We start from the raw sequence: 15,119 nt of genomic DNA on the forward strand, positions 1-15,119 counted from the left end.
CACTAGCTCAACTATACATAACTGAGTGGTTATGCTGGGTACTGGAGTGGATTCCATGACAGAACATGTGACATCAGGAAAGACAGCCAGTCCAAAACATATGAAGTGTCCTACTTTTCTGTGAGAAACAAGCCTCATCCATGCTTAGTCACTATTATAATTAAACTTTCAGAATGCAAACATCAAATTGTCTCTTGGTTATGTTGTGATTACTTCCATATATTATACTACACAGTTTTAAGGTGGGCTTAAACAGAATAAAGCCCCTGTACATCCAGGCATATTTTAATCAAGTCTGGCTACAGCATGTTGAGGCAAGTATAAAACTCTGACCAAGACAACCTTCTTTAATTAAAGTGAACACTGCCACTGAGGCATGTTTTCAATGGTGTTCTGCTCACATTGCATGGTCCCAGTGAGGTTATGCTGATATGACATGTTCCAATTTAAGTTCTGCTCACATGGCATGTCCCCATTTGGGTTCTGCTTATAAGTAATGTTCCCAGTGGGGGTCTGCTCATATGGCATATTCCCAATGGGGGTCTGTTCACATGGCATGTTTGCAATTGGGTTATGCTCATATGGCATGTTTCCAGTGAGGTACTGCTCACATGGCATGTTCCCAATGAGGTCCTGTTCACATGGCATGTTGCCAGTGGAGTTCTGTTTGATCTCCTCCTTCCCCTGATGACCCTAGTGTAGTCTTAGTCCTAAGTGAACTGTATGTTGTTGCAATTCTCTACCACTCTGTATTGTGCCCCCCTCCCCAAAAGTGATTAGTAATACATGTAACTGAGTGCTATGCATAATTAGCAGTTTGTTCATTCAGTAAGTATGCTATGATCTTTCTCACTGTATTTTGTAGACTTACAGGTAAGTAACTTTACACTTCTGACTTCCTCTCACTCCAGACAAGAATCAACTGTACTCCTCCATGTTGAAGTTAATTGTGAACTCCTTTGATTTATTAAAATTCTAATGTATTTTAAATTTAGTTAAATGTATTCTGGCATAACCATTTTGTTTAGCACCTTAGATGAGAATACAAAAAAATGCAAGCCTTAGCATTAGGACTTTAACCGCAGGACATGAAGAAAAATGTTAAACTACTTTTAAAACAAAAATTTACTTGACTTTAACTGACAGCTTTAGAAACCAGAAAAACATTTAAGGACACAGTGTAACAACTAATGAAGATCTTTTTCACATTCCAGTGATAACAACAATAGCCTTAATTAAAATACTTTATTAAGCAAAAACTGTAGATATACAACAATACAATTGTAATAAACAAGCTACCACATAGACTTATGAAAATATCAGAACCATGAAGGTCCTTGAACAAATAAAAACAACAGAATTCATTGTTATACTTGCTTCTGTGTATTTTGTACAATTAAGTAAAATACCTCATGTAATAACAATAATACAATATTAACAAATGTGACATTCAGCTTGTCAGTATTATACATCACATAATGGCCAGTTTTAGGCTGCAACTGATGCCATTTATCCCAGAATTTAAAGCAATACAATGGATTTCTTCTCTGACTACAATTTTCAAAGAAAGATTTATTGCTTTTAAACAGTATACTAGAAATAAGGCAATGGAATAAAATGAAAAGGAAATTAAACAGTAATATGATTTTATATGGAACTAGCTTTAGCGTCAACATTTTCCATATTATGTACTGTAGAATAAGAAAATCAACTTATGAGCTGATTAGATTTCAACATATTAAGTACCCCTCCACTTCTTTTCAGTGCAGTGGTAAGAGAAATGAGATTTTATTTTACTCATGTTAGATTTGTGGCTGGACCAGGACATTTAAGAGTAGAGTGTACACCTCATTTGATTTGTAGATGTCGGCATAGCAAGTTAAGAAGAACCGTTCAAGCTGTGGTTCTTTACTGCATGTGCATAATTTGCAGGTATAAACAATGGTTTCCTATATTGTTTCACAAAATTTACAGATATAAATGATGATTTACTGTATTGAATAACATAGTTTTCAGAAGTAACTAGTTACTTTCTGCACTTTGTCTGATGTATTATGCACAGTAAGTTACATTCAGCTTCTGATTATGGTGGTGGTGGTCATTGTTGATACTTACAGTGTCCCATAGTACAAACGGAAAGTGAAGAAATTTCTATATTCTTTGAAGATACCCTTCATCTTTGGAGGAGTAATAACACCTCTAGCCTTCATGCACTTTACTTATTAACATTTGTCATGGAGTAAGCTGGTAGAAATATTATGTGCAACATGAATGTTTCAGCCTTTTGTTTCCATAAACAATTATTCTGACTGCAATGAAGAAGGATCGAGAACTAGAACTGTACTAACAGAATATTGATAATGATATGTATACAACCTAAATATATGAAAATGTAGTGTTTAATCAGCACTTTCTTTAATGTGTTTGTATATGTGTGTATGTGCATGTGTTTTGGTCAGAGCAATGTTGGAGAAGAAGGACTTTAGAAAGCTAACCTTCTGCCATGACAGTATTTGTTACCATTTTTTACAATTCACAGCAGTTTCTTTGCTCAGACCTACTCTCCATATATCCTCCAACAATATGTGGAAATAGCACTATATATCTCAGGAACAGGCTGAGTCTTCAGTCCTGGAATATAGACAAGCTTGACCACCACTGACTTCACACACATGGCTTTTCTAGACAGAGCAGAACAGTGTTCAGGACCCTGATATATATGTTAATGGTTTATGTTTACAAAATTAAATGTCAGTCATGCAATGACTTAAGCAGGGTAAAGTGGTGCATACAAATACAGAGTTTTTTGCTTATATGGTACAATATTGGCTACCTATACCCTTCCTATGTGAGCAGATATCATTGGTTTGGTACAGGCTCCTGGGGGTGGGGTACTTCATTGAACAGACACATCTGTATTGTAATCCTGGTGCAAATTCAAATACCAGAAAGGAGCATATCCCAGGGAGTGTTGTGGAATGTTCTAGCTTATTCCCTGGGACTATACTAATAATATGTTTAGCTTCTCTACGGATACAGAATAGCTTATCTCTCCAGCTGCATCATTTCCTAATGTTTGGGTATATACTTGGACTGGGTGTCATTGTGGTTAGTGCTTTTCAGGTAACACACACACACACACACACACACACACACACACACACACACACACACACACACACACACACACACACACACCAGATGCATCCAGTCTAGAAAATGTTTTCACATTTTGCTGCTTGTTAATATACAAAAGTTGGAATATTTACTGAAAACTATTGACAAAATGACAAAGGCAGTGAATGCTATAACTGGAAGAGATTAAATATACCTGTACACATTTCATTTTAAAATATATTATATATAGATGTCTATTTTTCCAGCAATATCCTATTACTGCAAGACACAAAAAGACTTAGAAACATTTTCGAAGGGAATTATTCTCATTTTTTTGTTTCTCTGCTCCTTCAAGCTTGACTTTTAGTTTGAGTCAGATCTTTCACATATTTCTGAACCCAGTTTTGCTGTGGATCAGCGCATATATGTTTACCCTTCTGTGTTACAAGTCTGTTGAGAAAAAAAGGAAACAGTTTTAAAATGAGGAAGATGAACAAATAAGCAAAGAGACAGATTTCATCTACACATCACAATTTGAACTAAATTACTGCAATTATAAAATAGCCTTAAAATACCAAACCAATTAAAACTGCATTTTGCTTGACTTTGGAGTAGAAATATCTGCTTATGAAAATGGGATACTGCAGGGACTATAAAATAGAGAAACACATACTTCATGATGATTCTTTACCAGAATAAACCCAGAAATGGATGCAGCCACTGGTAAGCCAGGATACAGAATATCATAGGGTGCTGTATACTGTCATTAATACATTATAAGGGTGTGAGTTAGAATGTGAGACCCTCTTGACTGCTGTGATTTGGTCATGAGGCCTGAACCCCAACGATCAAAAAAAGAGTAAAGTGACTATAACACATCATACCCTACACCATAACTATGTATTAATATTGTTATAAAATGGTCATGATGGTTTGGACCTTTCTCACTGTAAAATACTACAATTTTTACTTTTGGAATGTCTAGCTGGTATGTATGTCTGCCCTGTAATTTTGACAATCCAATGTTCATTTGACTTGGAGACAAAAATAGGATATAAAATAACATGCCATACAGTGCTGAAAAGAAAAATTCTGTGTTTGTTTCCTCAGTATGCAGTACAAAGTAACCAATGAAAGGTTTAGGTATATTATAATCAATAAGAAAATACAGTGTTCAATCAGTGTACACTGACTTTATTCTATAACAATGTAAATGTTATGAATGAGGTTTCTAAGTATGGCTGCATGGTGTAGAGAAGTGGAGGTATGGCTGCTGGCATAGACAAACAGTGGCCTAACAGAGACCCAGATGATGGGAGCTGGATTAGCAGCTTGGGCATTGGTAGAGTCAAGCCGGAAGAGTGGGAGGAATTATGATCAAACCCATTCTGGTTGGGAGGAGCAGGTTGCTGCTTGGGATCCTGTATTCCCACAGTTATAATTGCAGTCCTGTTATTGTATTGCAGAATGCCATGGAATTCAGCATGGAGATGGGCTGGAGCTAACTGACACTAAGTGCAGTGATATGGGTGATGTCAGTAACTTCTCTCAGTTAGGTATAGCAAATAATATCCACCAATCCAATGGCTGTGTGGATGGCTTCATACTAAGATTCCCCCCTACTACTTACAGTCAAGGGGCATCTAGATAAAATATCCAAGAGTAAGACCTTGAAGGGGTAAGTTGGGCAGATGTCAGCGAATCACTCAAGGTGACTCTTGGCATCCGTGTCAGAAACATATAATAAGGGTTATGGTAGGTGAAACTCAATCATAATTCTTTGCAGTGCATGGACATTTATCTGTTCCATGTTGCTGGCTTTTAAAGTCTTTGAAAGTCAGGAAAACACTTAGCACTGCTATTCAGTGGGTAGAAATAAAATATCCCTCTGAAGAATAAACAGCTCTAAAAGCTGTAAGACATTTAATTTTTGTTTATGTGTCTATTAGCTTTTAAAGCTGTTTTGCCTTCTACTGATGTTCTTTGCCAGCCATCATTGTCCTCTGTTAATTCCTTGTGTGAGACCCAATGTTAACACTTAAAAGTGTATAACAAAAGTTTGTTAAGCACCCTTCTGACAACAGAAAGGTAATTAACAAGTTTGCTTTTTATCTGCCTTTGGAGTGCAGTCATGATGCTCCATGTACTACATGAACTTAATTAGCTGTAGTGCAGTAGTACGATCATAACATACTACTTGATCTGCATTGTGGAAAAATGTACTGTAGTATAATATAAAAGTATGTAATATAATATATTATAATGTAATATATTATAATATAATATATTATAATATAATATAATATAATATAATATAATATAATATAATATAACTTTTGACACAATTATCCACTCAGGCATAGTAAAAAGCTAAATAAACCGGGAATAAACCCCTATGTCATCAGCTGGATTGCCAAATAGCTCACAGACCTGATGCCGGAAATCAAAAGAGGGGGCATTACCTCCCAAAGAGAGCAGCCACCAGTGGAGTCCCCATGGTTGTGTGCTGTGACCCCTCCTGTTTGGCATCTACATTTAGAAGTACCAAAGGGCTCTGGCTGAATAAGTTAGCAGATGACAGAAAGCTAGGAGCAGTCACTGAATCCCCAAATGGCATAGCCTTTCTGCAAGAAGGTTTGTTTCATATAAATTACAGGTGCCAAAATCATGGACTGAAACTAAATGCCACAAAAATGTATTACTGTATCCTTTGTGAATTTATCCACCCCAGGGAACTACCACATTAACAATATGCCCCTAAGAACTGGCCCAGTTGTTCAGAATTTTTGGGAACTTATGTGGACAGTGACCTAACTTTTGACCAACATGGGTGCATTGCTGTAAAAAAGTACTAATTTATTGCACAGCTTATAAACAAAGGGATTGTGTCCAGATCTAGAGATGTCATTGTCACTCTTTACTCATCCCTCATTAGGGCAGTTAGTGCCCCCTTTGGTATGTATCTGCCCAGGCACTTGCAACAACTGGAACATCCACAAAGATAAGGTAGTGAAAAACAGGGAAAGTAAAAATATTAACAGAAAAAGAGAATAAAGAGTTGGAAAAGGAGAAGTATTTAAGTGAGCTAAAGTATTAGGATAATGAAATATAGATTCAGCTACAGAAACAGATGGAATAGGGTATGAATTGTATAAAAAAATAAAGGATTGGCAACAAAAAAATAAATGTTTTGAATGAACAGTTAAATGAAGGTCTTATGTGTAAAAATTGATGTAGTGGGATACTTAAAATTATATGTAAAAAGGAAGATAGAAGACAAATAACTGGAGACTAATATTATTGAATAATAATGATTATAAGAACTTTATAAAAATAATACAAAAGAGATTTGAAACTAAACCGGAAAATATTATGGAAGACAGTATATATATATATACACTATAAAGGGGAACGGTTGTCAGTAATTATTAACGATAGCTAGAGAAATTGTGGATGATATTATGAACAGAAAAGAAGAAGCAAAAATCATCATAGGAGACTTTAATAATGCATTTGACACAATTGGACATGACATTCTATTGGCAATAATGAAAAAATATAATACAAGTGAGAAAGTTAGAAAATTCTGTATGCCAGTGTATTAGTGTTATAATTAACTAAAAATACCTGTAAATGGCTGTTACACCAAAAGGTACATATAAAGAGCAGTGTAAGACAGGAATGCAGAATGAGTTGTATACTATTCGCATTAGTTATGAATGTCATAGTATATGAAATAAATTACGAAATGAAGGGGGTGGGGTATATAACACCTGAAGGATTAAGAATTCCAGTACTGTTAGCATATGCAGATGACATTATAATAATTGCAAAAAGCAAAATGTGGATAAGAGAAGTAATAATTTGCACAAATGAGTTTCTAGGGATGATAGGGTGGCTTTAAATAAAGGGAAAAGTAAAGTTTTAGGTTATGTAGTAAAGACAGGGGGTCTATATTTTACAATGAATGAAATTTATGTGTTAGGTTTAACATTTGGGAGTAAAGATATAAGTAGAATTCAATGGGAAAAACAACAGAAGTAATAAAACGAACCTGTCTTTTCTGGAGAACATTTAAATTATCACTCAGAAAAACGGCTTATTTGATAAATTCAGTTCTGATGGGAAAAATAACATACTTAGCAAATGTATTTATGTTGCCAACAATATTTGAAAATGAAATTATCCCAGATATTTTTTTTTTCATTTGCATGGGGTTCTAGGTTAAACCCAGTATAAAGACGAGTTTTGTAAGTAAATAAAGAAGAAGGGGTTTTAGGGTTAATTAACCCAGTGATATATGCTGCTTGATTACATTTGTACAAAGTGTTAAAGTAGATGAATGAAAAAGATAAGAGATAAGTAATAACATTTTATAAATATAAGTAAGATAAATTTTGGGGTATGGTGAAAAAGAGTCAAAGAGAAAAAGAGTGTATAAATAAAGGTGTAAAATGTTACCAAACAATATTTTTGTGGAAAATAATAACTGATGATATAGAAAAAGATAGAAAAGTATGGTATAAGAATGTGATGATAAAACACTACTATGTAGAACTATGGGAAAATCTAATAGATGAAAAATTAAATCTATAAAAATTAGAAACAAATGGTGTAATCAGAAAGTAGAATATCAAGATTTTTTGTGGAAAATAGTAATAGATAAATGCCAGTAAAAGGAAATATGCCATAAAAAAAGAAAACCGGCAGAATATGTTTAAATTATCAAGAAGAAACAACTAGGAACATGTGTTTTTCAAATGTGAAAGAATTAAAAAGTTATGGGAAAAACAATGTAAAGAAAATTTTTTTAAAGATATAAAAGAAGTGGATAAAATAAGCATGGACATGAGTAAATATGGATATTATATGAATAGAAAGAAAGAATATGTTAAAAGAATAGTATAAATAGTTATTTATGAATGAAAGAATAAATTAAATCATGTTTAATGGTAAATGGATTTTAGCAACAATATTAAGTAAAATCAAATGGTGGTTATGGAAAAAGGAGTTGGGGTCTAATAGGGATAACCATTTACTATGATTGTAAAGGAAATTATGAATATGTGTAAACAGATTTGTATATCTATGTATTTATACATTTGTAAATATTTGTGAATACGTAAATATTTTGTAAATAAAAGCTCCTTTTCTATATAAATAAAAAATAAAGGACCCCTACTCTTTTCAATAGGTGCTTTTACATCTTTTACATCTACCTGAGCTCCCACCAACTCAAAGAGATGGGGCATTGGTTTAACACATCTCATCTGAAGGTATAATATAATATAATATAATATAATATAATATAATATAATATAATATAATATAATATAATATAATATAATTAATACCATTATCTTAATAACATTATTACTACTTTGAAGCTTATTACATTGCTACTACTTTGAAACTGTCAAATACTGATATCTGCTTTTGACATTTGCTGTCTTGTAATATTTTATCTCATTCTAAGATGTTTTTATTTTGTGTGTATGTCTGTATGTAACAGTGAAATATTTTACCTCACGCATTTTTTGCATAACTATGATGTACCTATAGTGTTTTTGGTTTGTTTATTATAGAGCTTTTCTCCCTGGGCCTCCAATGAAAAGAGGTCTTGAATGGCTCATTAGAACAATCCTGGTGAACAAATGCAGTAAATAAGTAAAAAAAAAAAAAAAAAATAGAATATAACTATGTAAGAAGCTGTGCATAAAGGAAACCAACTGTTCATTATACAAGCATACTGCATGCTCATGGCTCAATGTATGTCTTAAAACATATTTGTGTAAAATGATGGCTTCAGCTTAGTATGACTATCCAAATAATTGCATAAATTGATATACACAAACCTGGCAGCCTAATGTTATTGTGTATAAAAGTAAAACAAAAATGTAACTGAGAGTTTTTGATTAGTGCAAGTATGCCAGAGACATGACTATGAATGCATTAAAGTACTTTTTGTATGCATTTATAAATATTTATATATTTATTTCATTATTTACTCTTAAGAGTAATACTTACATGACTGCTTTCTGAGAGCATTTGGAGCTTGTTTGAAAATAACCAGTTACACGGTTCCTTGGTATGGGATCCTTAGCATATGTGAAGCAGCAGTAGGATGGGTTAGAATTTATTGCAGCTGAAAGAATAAAAACAAACTATTATTTCGAGATCGTAAAATATGCCTATATATTTATATCTATACCTGAGTTTTACCACACACACACCCACTCATTCATTATGTATCCTTACTTCAAAGAACCCTGCATCATAATAGTAAAAGACAGGTTGAGTATCAATATGGTCATATTGCTTGCATTTAGCCTGCTCAGTTTATAAACAAATATGACCATAAAAAAGCATGATTTGCAGGGAGTCAAGTCCCTCACTATGGAGAGTATTGTTCTCCCATGACACCTTACCCTGTTTTGCTCTCTGTAAGGTCACACAGCGCCTCAAAAAAAGATCAGTCACCAATGACATGGAATCTGAGGCCTGTCTTGCTCTCTCTTTATAATCTTTATTCAAAAACAATGAGTACCCCCGAGGTCCTGCAAAGCCACCTGTCTACTTTATTGTCACTTTCTGCTGTTAGCATTTATCTCTACTTGCTGTTTGCCTCTGAAGGATATATTTGCCCTTTATTCTTGAGTATATAATAGAAGATTTTGGGTGTGTGAAGACATTTAAGAGTAGATGTGCAGAGCTTTGAAAGCACCATTTGAGTCACATGCAGGGTTACAAATGGTAGCAGAGGAGGTGCAACTTTGTCGTAACCAAGAGAGTAGATAGGGGTAGGGCTGGCTACCAATATGAAAAGGGAGTTGACAGGAGGTGGGAATGGGAAGCAACCACCACCAATGGTGTAGTTTATGAGAAGTTACTATATATATCAGCTTAGTAAAGGCCTGTAGTAATAGTCACAATGTTGGAGTTGTTCGACTGAATGTATGAACAGATGACATGCTTGGGTATGACTGCACACATAACACACAAAAATACACACACACACAGATACAGATAGACAGATAGACTGATACTTACATACATGCATACATACATAAACAGATAGAAAAATAAGACAAGAATAGCGGCATTACAGAACCATGGTTGAGGGCAGAGATATGTGCAAGGAAAAGTCAAAAGCATAGCTTGGTATCTAATACGAAAAGCTATAAAGTGATCATGGGCTTGTATCGCCTAACCATTTAGCAAAGAAAAGAATAAATAAAGTAAAAGGTCAGAAGGATGAGGAGACTGTGCATTGTGTGAATGAGGGACTGAGTTTTGGATATGAAGGCAGGGGGTACTTAATTAATTTGTATAGACTGATGATGGTTTTGGACCAAGTGATCCTGCTCAGCCTACATGACTCATCTTAATAATATTGTCTAGAAAGCACCATGTTTTCCCTCCAGCCTTCACATTTTTGGGAATGCTCCATCAGACATTGTATGCTAATAATTCCTTGTAACCTAAGTACTTGGATGAACTTTATATTAATATAGCTTAAACATATTTCACAGACCCATTCTGCCATAACTCACACCAGCTTTATGCTCCCCTGTACCAGTAGTGTCATAGTACTCTGGAGAGTGGCATATAATGGCTGTGGTTGTCAGGATATTTTATCAAAGCAATTTGTAATAATTTTATTGTTAAATAAGTGCAAAAGCATGACATTCTTGCAACACAATTTCCATAACATCAACGTACTGTAGTGTGCTTGGCTTCCTCTTAGCAAACAGTGACCACACTTGTTTCTAACAGCAGTCTGCTGTTGTTAGCCTGACTTCCTCTTAGCAAAAAGGGACCACACTTTTCTAAAAGCTACCTTCTGTTGTAAGCTTTACTTCCCCTTGGCAAACAGAGGCCATAGTTTTCAACTGTAGTTTCGAGACCATAAGATCAAAGATCTGACACTTTGAAAAAATAAATAAATAAAAAATTTTCAATATATTTTTTCTTTTACATTTTGCGGGGGAGCAAGCCCCCCTGCACCCCCATACCCCCTGCTAATTAAATATACCAAGTCTGAGATCATACTACAGTGAGAAAAATGGTAAATTTCCTATTCTGCACTGTACAGCAATCTCCACTTAAACAGTCTGAAGTTTCAAAATTTCAGTCTTATAGTCTCAACCATAATAAATTCGAACTTTTGAAACTTCGAGCTTTAAAAGTAGACCTATATATATATATATATATATATATATATATATATATATATATATATATATATATATTCCGCAGTGGTGCAGTGTTAGCGTTGTTGCCTCACAGCATAGAGGTTATCCCGTTCGATTCTCGGCTGGAGTGCAGGGAGTGCCTTCTGTGTGGAGTCTGCATGTCCTCCCCGCAGTTGGGTGGGTGTTCAAAAGACATGCGTAAATGGGCATGCCTTTGTTGAAGATTGAACATCGAGCTGGCACCTCGGCATTCGTGAAAATCTACGGCCAATCATTAGCGGACCGGAGTTCAGCTGTGGCGACCCCTAACTGGGAAAAGCCAAAAGACAACATATATATATATATATATATATATATATATATGGATTCCTATTACAAGAACGAAAGTTCACTACTTCGAACTTGTAATAGGACGCCTCACTTCTGCGAAAGTTCACTTTAATGAAAGTGAACTTTTGCGTAAGTGCACTTCACCAAAAACACAGCAGCACAGTGGAGGACATAAAAAAACAAACTATGTCCTCCACTATCGTGCGATAGTCACGGACCTTAGGGTTAGGTCCTGGGTTAGGGTAAGGGGATAGTTAGTAAAGCTATCCCCTTACCCTAACCCATGCCCTAACCCTAAGGTTTGTGACTATCGCACCATAGTGGAGGGCATTGCTATGTCCTTCACTGTGCTGCAGTCGTCATGGACCTTAGGGTTAGGGTACAGGTCATGGTAAGGTGCTATCCTCTTACTATGACCCGTGCCCTAACCCTAAAGTCTGTGAGTACTGCACGGAAGTTCAGTACAATGGCCGTTCGTTGCAGTAAGAATTCCATGCACTATTTCGAATTAGTGAAAATTCTTCTAGTGTATGGAACCCATATATATATATATATATATATATATATATATATATATATATATACATATATATATATATATATATGTGTGTGTGTGTGTGTTTGTATGTATATATATGTATATATATATATATATATATATATGTATATATGTATGTATATATATATATATATATATATATATATATATAAATGTTTGCATATATATATATATATATATATATATATATATATATATATTTATATATAATTTTTAAATATCTTTCATTTTTTCACCCTGTGAAAAGGTTTCATTGTAATGAACTCTAAAAAACAGATGTCAATAAATTGCTTACATATAACTTTTATTTTGTTTACTTCTGTTTGGCAATGATTTCTACAAATGTATAGCACAGACTGTTAATGAAACAATGCAAAATCTATCTTAATATTAAATGACATGAGAAAAGACTTTTCAGCTTTTAATTTCAACTAACATAGGCAGAAGATTAAAATCTTTAACGTAGTATTAAAGGTCTTTGACAAACTACTGCATATCCTCTGCTTATCAGGTGGCATTCATTATGACTGACTGTATAAACAATTTAAAAAGATAAATAAATAGTACATTAATAAATGAAGCTGCATGTGTATCCCAGATATTGACTTGCTGGTATTAAATATGCAGTTCAATAAACCTTGCTGCTTTATGTTAGTCTCAGTATCAGTACCAATAATTCTGGGTACAATCTGATAATGCCACTTCTTTATGACGAAATTAGCATAAGAATAATTCAGTCAGTAAAACTGACACACTGCCACATTCATACAGCTCAACCTCTTAAAGCAAGAAATCTGGGCAAAGCCATTAATAAAAGTGGGACAAAGTCTCAAAAATATGGACAATTTTTAAACATTGCTTACAAATTTAGAAACATGATAGAATAACAGGTTTTGTATTAACATGAATTGTCTGAAGGATATGAAGTCTGAAACTCTAATGTCTGTCACTATTTTCTAACTTCAGTCGTCAATGATTTGTCATTAATTTGCCAGAAAACCACAATTTCATAAAAAAACAGACCACAAATATAAGGCAAAAATCTGGACATTCTGCGAAAATCTGTACAGTTGAGAGGTATGGCCACATTCAAGGAGACAAATATACTTAGAACAGAAATACAGAATACAAAATAACTAATACTTACCAGGTGCAGATAAAGTCTGAGAACAGAATACCACCAGCAGTACGAATATAGAAGCAAACTGAACCTTGGACATGTTGAAAAGACAGTGCAGTTTGGTACTGTTCTTGACAGGTAAGCTTCTTTGAAATCTAAAGTTGACTTGTCAGATGTTCATATTTATAGGCTAGTGGCCGGCTTCCTAGATTCATTATGTGCACATGTCTGCATGTGGGGGTGTTAAGGGATTCCCCCTCCCCTTATTTGTCAGATTATTCAAGAAACAAAACATCATATCATCTGTAGTGTATTAAACTAACAACGGTATTATGGAACAGTCTGGAGTGTCCCAGATAGCATTGCCTTTATCGATAAAAACCACGATACCTGGGTTACTAAAGAAAAGTAAAAGAAGGAGAACTTCATAGGTATATGATAAAACAGAAAAAAAAGCATAATTCTTGAGCAAAATGATGCATTTCAAACATTGGAGATGGATTTCCCCATACTTTCCTATGAGATATGTTTTTGTTTTTTATTTGAGGTGCTTGTCACAAATACATAATTAATAATAATTTAATTAGGTAAGCATATAAAGATTTGTTTATATTGATTCATTTATTTGTGTTATACTTTCACAATATTGAACTGTAAGCCATTGCAGAAATTATAAGTACTACAACTAAACAACTGTAAGTTTGTTACACAGATGCGCACAGAGCACTTTGTACAAATAAATACTGGGAAACCTAAGTAGCTGACTTTTGTTCAATTGAAGCAATGCCTGAAAAAATAAAGACATTTATCTAAACATTTTTCAGAGATAAGATAAAGAAAGAATGAATGCTCTACACAGGCTGCTACTAGATTTCTTACTTCAGAAGAAAATAAGAAGTGAATGATGTGTGTGAAAATAAGAACGGTTCATTTTAAAGCAGTCCATTTATGGAAATGAATATATCTGAGACAGTAATCTATGTGGACAGACAGCTTGGTGATGCATAATAAAAGAGATATATCTGTGACATACAGCAAAATGGTGATCAAATGATAATCCAGGTATACAAAAAGCCTGATATTGTACAGTACTCTTTCGAGGAGGATGGCAAAACATGTTTTGAATTATTTAAACTAAAACTATTTCTAGTTCTGAAATATGTACTGTAGATGAAATGCCATTAATAATAAACATATAAAAACATTAAACTTCACCCAGCATTTTGTTTTAGCTCCACTGACTCCTGATATGTACATCCATAGCTAAGAGGCAAACTGGCCAAGTAAGCAAGGGCATTTGGTTAAATATTGTGAAATGTATTACTAAAGCATTTGGTTCTAACTCATACAGAGCTGCATCAAAACTATGGTGGAAACAAAAGACTGAAGGCCAAACAAACAGTGGGTCTAGATGTTATTAAAACAATACCAGTAATGTCCTGTATGGTAATTGTGACATACTGATGGCAGAGTAGTGATCAATACAAGAAACAATAAAGGTCTAAATATGAACCTTATTGATGAAATGGAATAGTGATAACTCCTGGAACGACTCCAGGTGACCATATATTTATGTTCTCCAGAACCTCCTAGAAATACATGGTTTACTTTCTCTATGGTCAAACAGGAATGACAGAATAATGCAGTTTGGATAGTAAGACTGTCCAACTTATTTTATTTACAGCAATGGAATCTTGATGAGTGGATGGGAGATCGTAGATTTACTCCGGGTATCACTTCTGTGTCACTGTTAGACAAAGGCACAGTATACTAACCTCGAAAAAGGGCATAGCAAAAT

The 15,119-nt window shown here is 34.2% G+C and overlaps 1 protein-coding gene across 1 annotated transcript; it reads right to left on the reverse strand.

The window, feature by feature from the left end:
- Positions 1 to 1,226: 1,226 nt before the first annotated feature.
- LOC122796536 (C-C motif chemokine 3-like 1) lies at positions 1,227 to 13,481 on the reverse strand. Its single transcript, XM_044065096.1, has 3 exons — positions 13,349 to 13,481; positions 9,145 to 9,262; positions 1,227 to 3,567 (listed from the first exon to the last, which is right to left on the reverse strand). Exons 1-3 carry the CDS (start codon positions 13,419 to 13,421, stop codon positions 3,468 to 3,470), a joined length of 291 nt encoding a protein of 96 aa, XP_043921031.1. The 5' UTR covers positions 13,422 to 13,481; the 3' UTR covers positions 1,227 to 3,467.
- Positions 13,482 to 15,119: the final 1,638 nt, after the last annotated feature.

Source organism: Protopterus annectens, chromosome 3.part0 (assembly GCF_019279795.1).
Source record: "Protopterus annectens isolate FY-2018-M chromosome 3.part0, PAN1.0, whole genome shotgun sequence".
Classification (NCBI taxonomy): Eukaryota; Metazoa; Chordata; order Ceratodontiformes; family Protopteridae; genus Protopterus; species Protopterus annectens.

Bases quoted from the DNA above. Each gene is read 5' to 3' on its own strand.
- LOC122796536 (XM_044065096.1), bottom strand. From the start codon at position 13,421: ATGTCCAAGGTTCAGTTTGCTTCTATATTCGTACTGCTGGTGGTATTC. The intron at 9,263-13,348 runs GTAAGTATTAGT...TTATTCTTTCAG, and splicing joins TCAGACTTTATCTGCACCTG to CTGCAATAAATTCTAACCCA. The intron at 3,568-9,144 runs GTAAGTATTACT...TTTTCTCAACAG, and splicing joins TGCTCTCAGAAAGCAGTCAT to ACTTGTAACACAGAAGGGTA.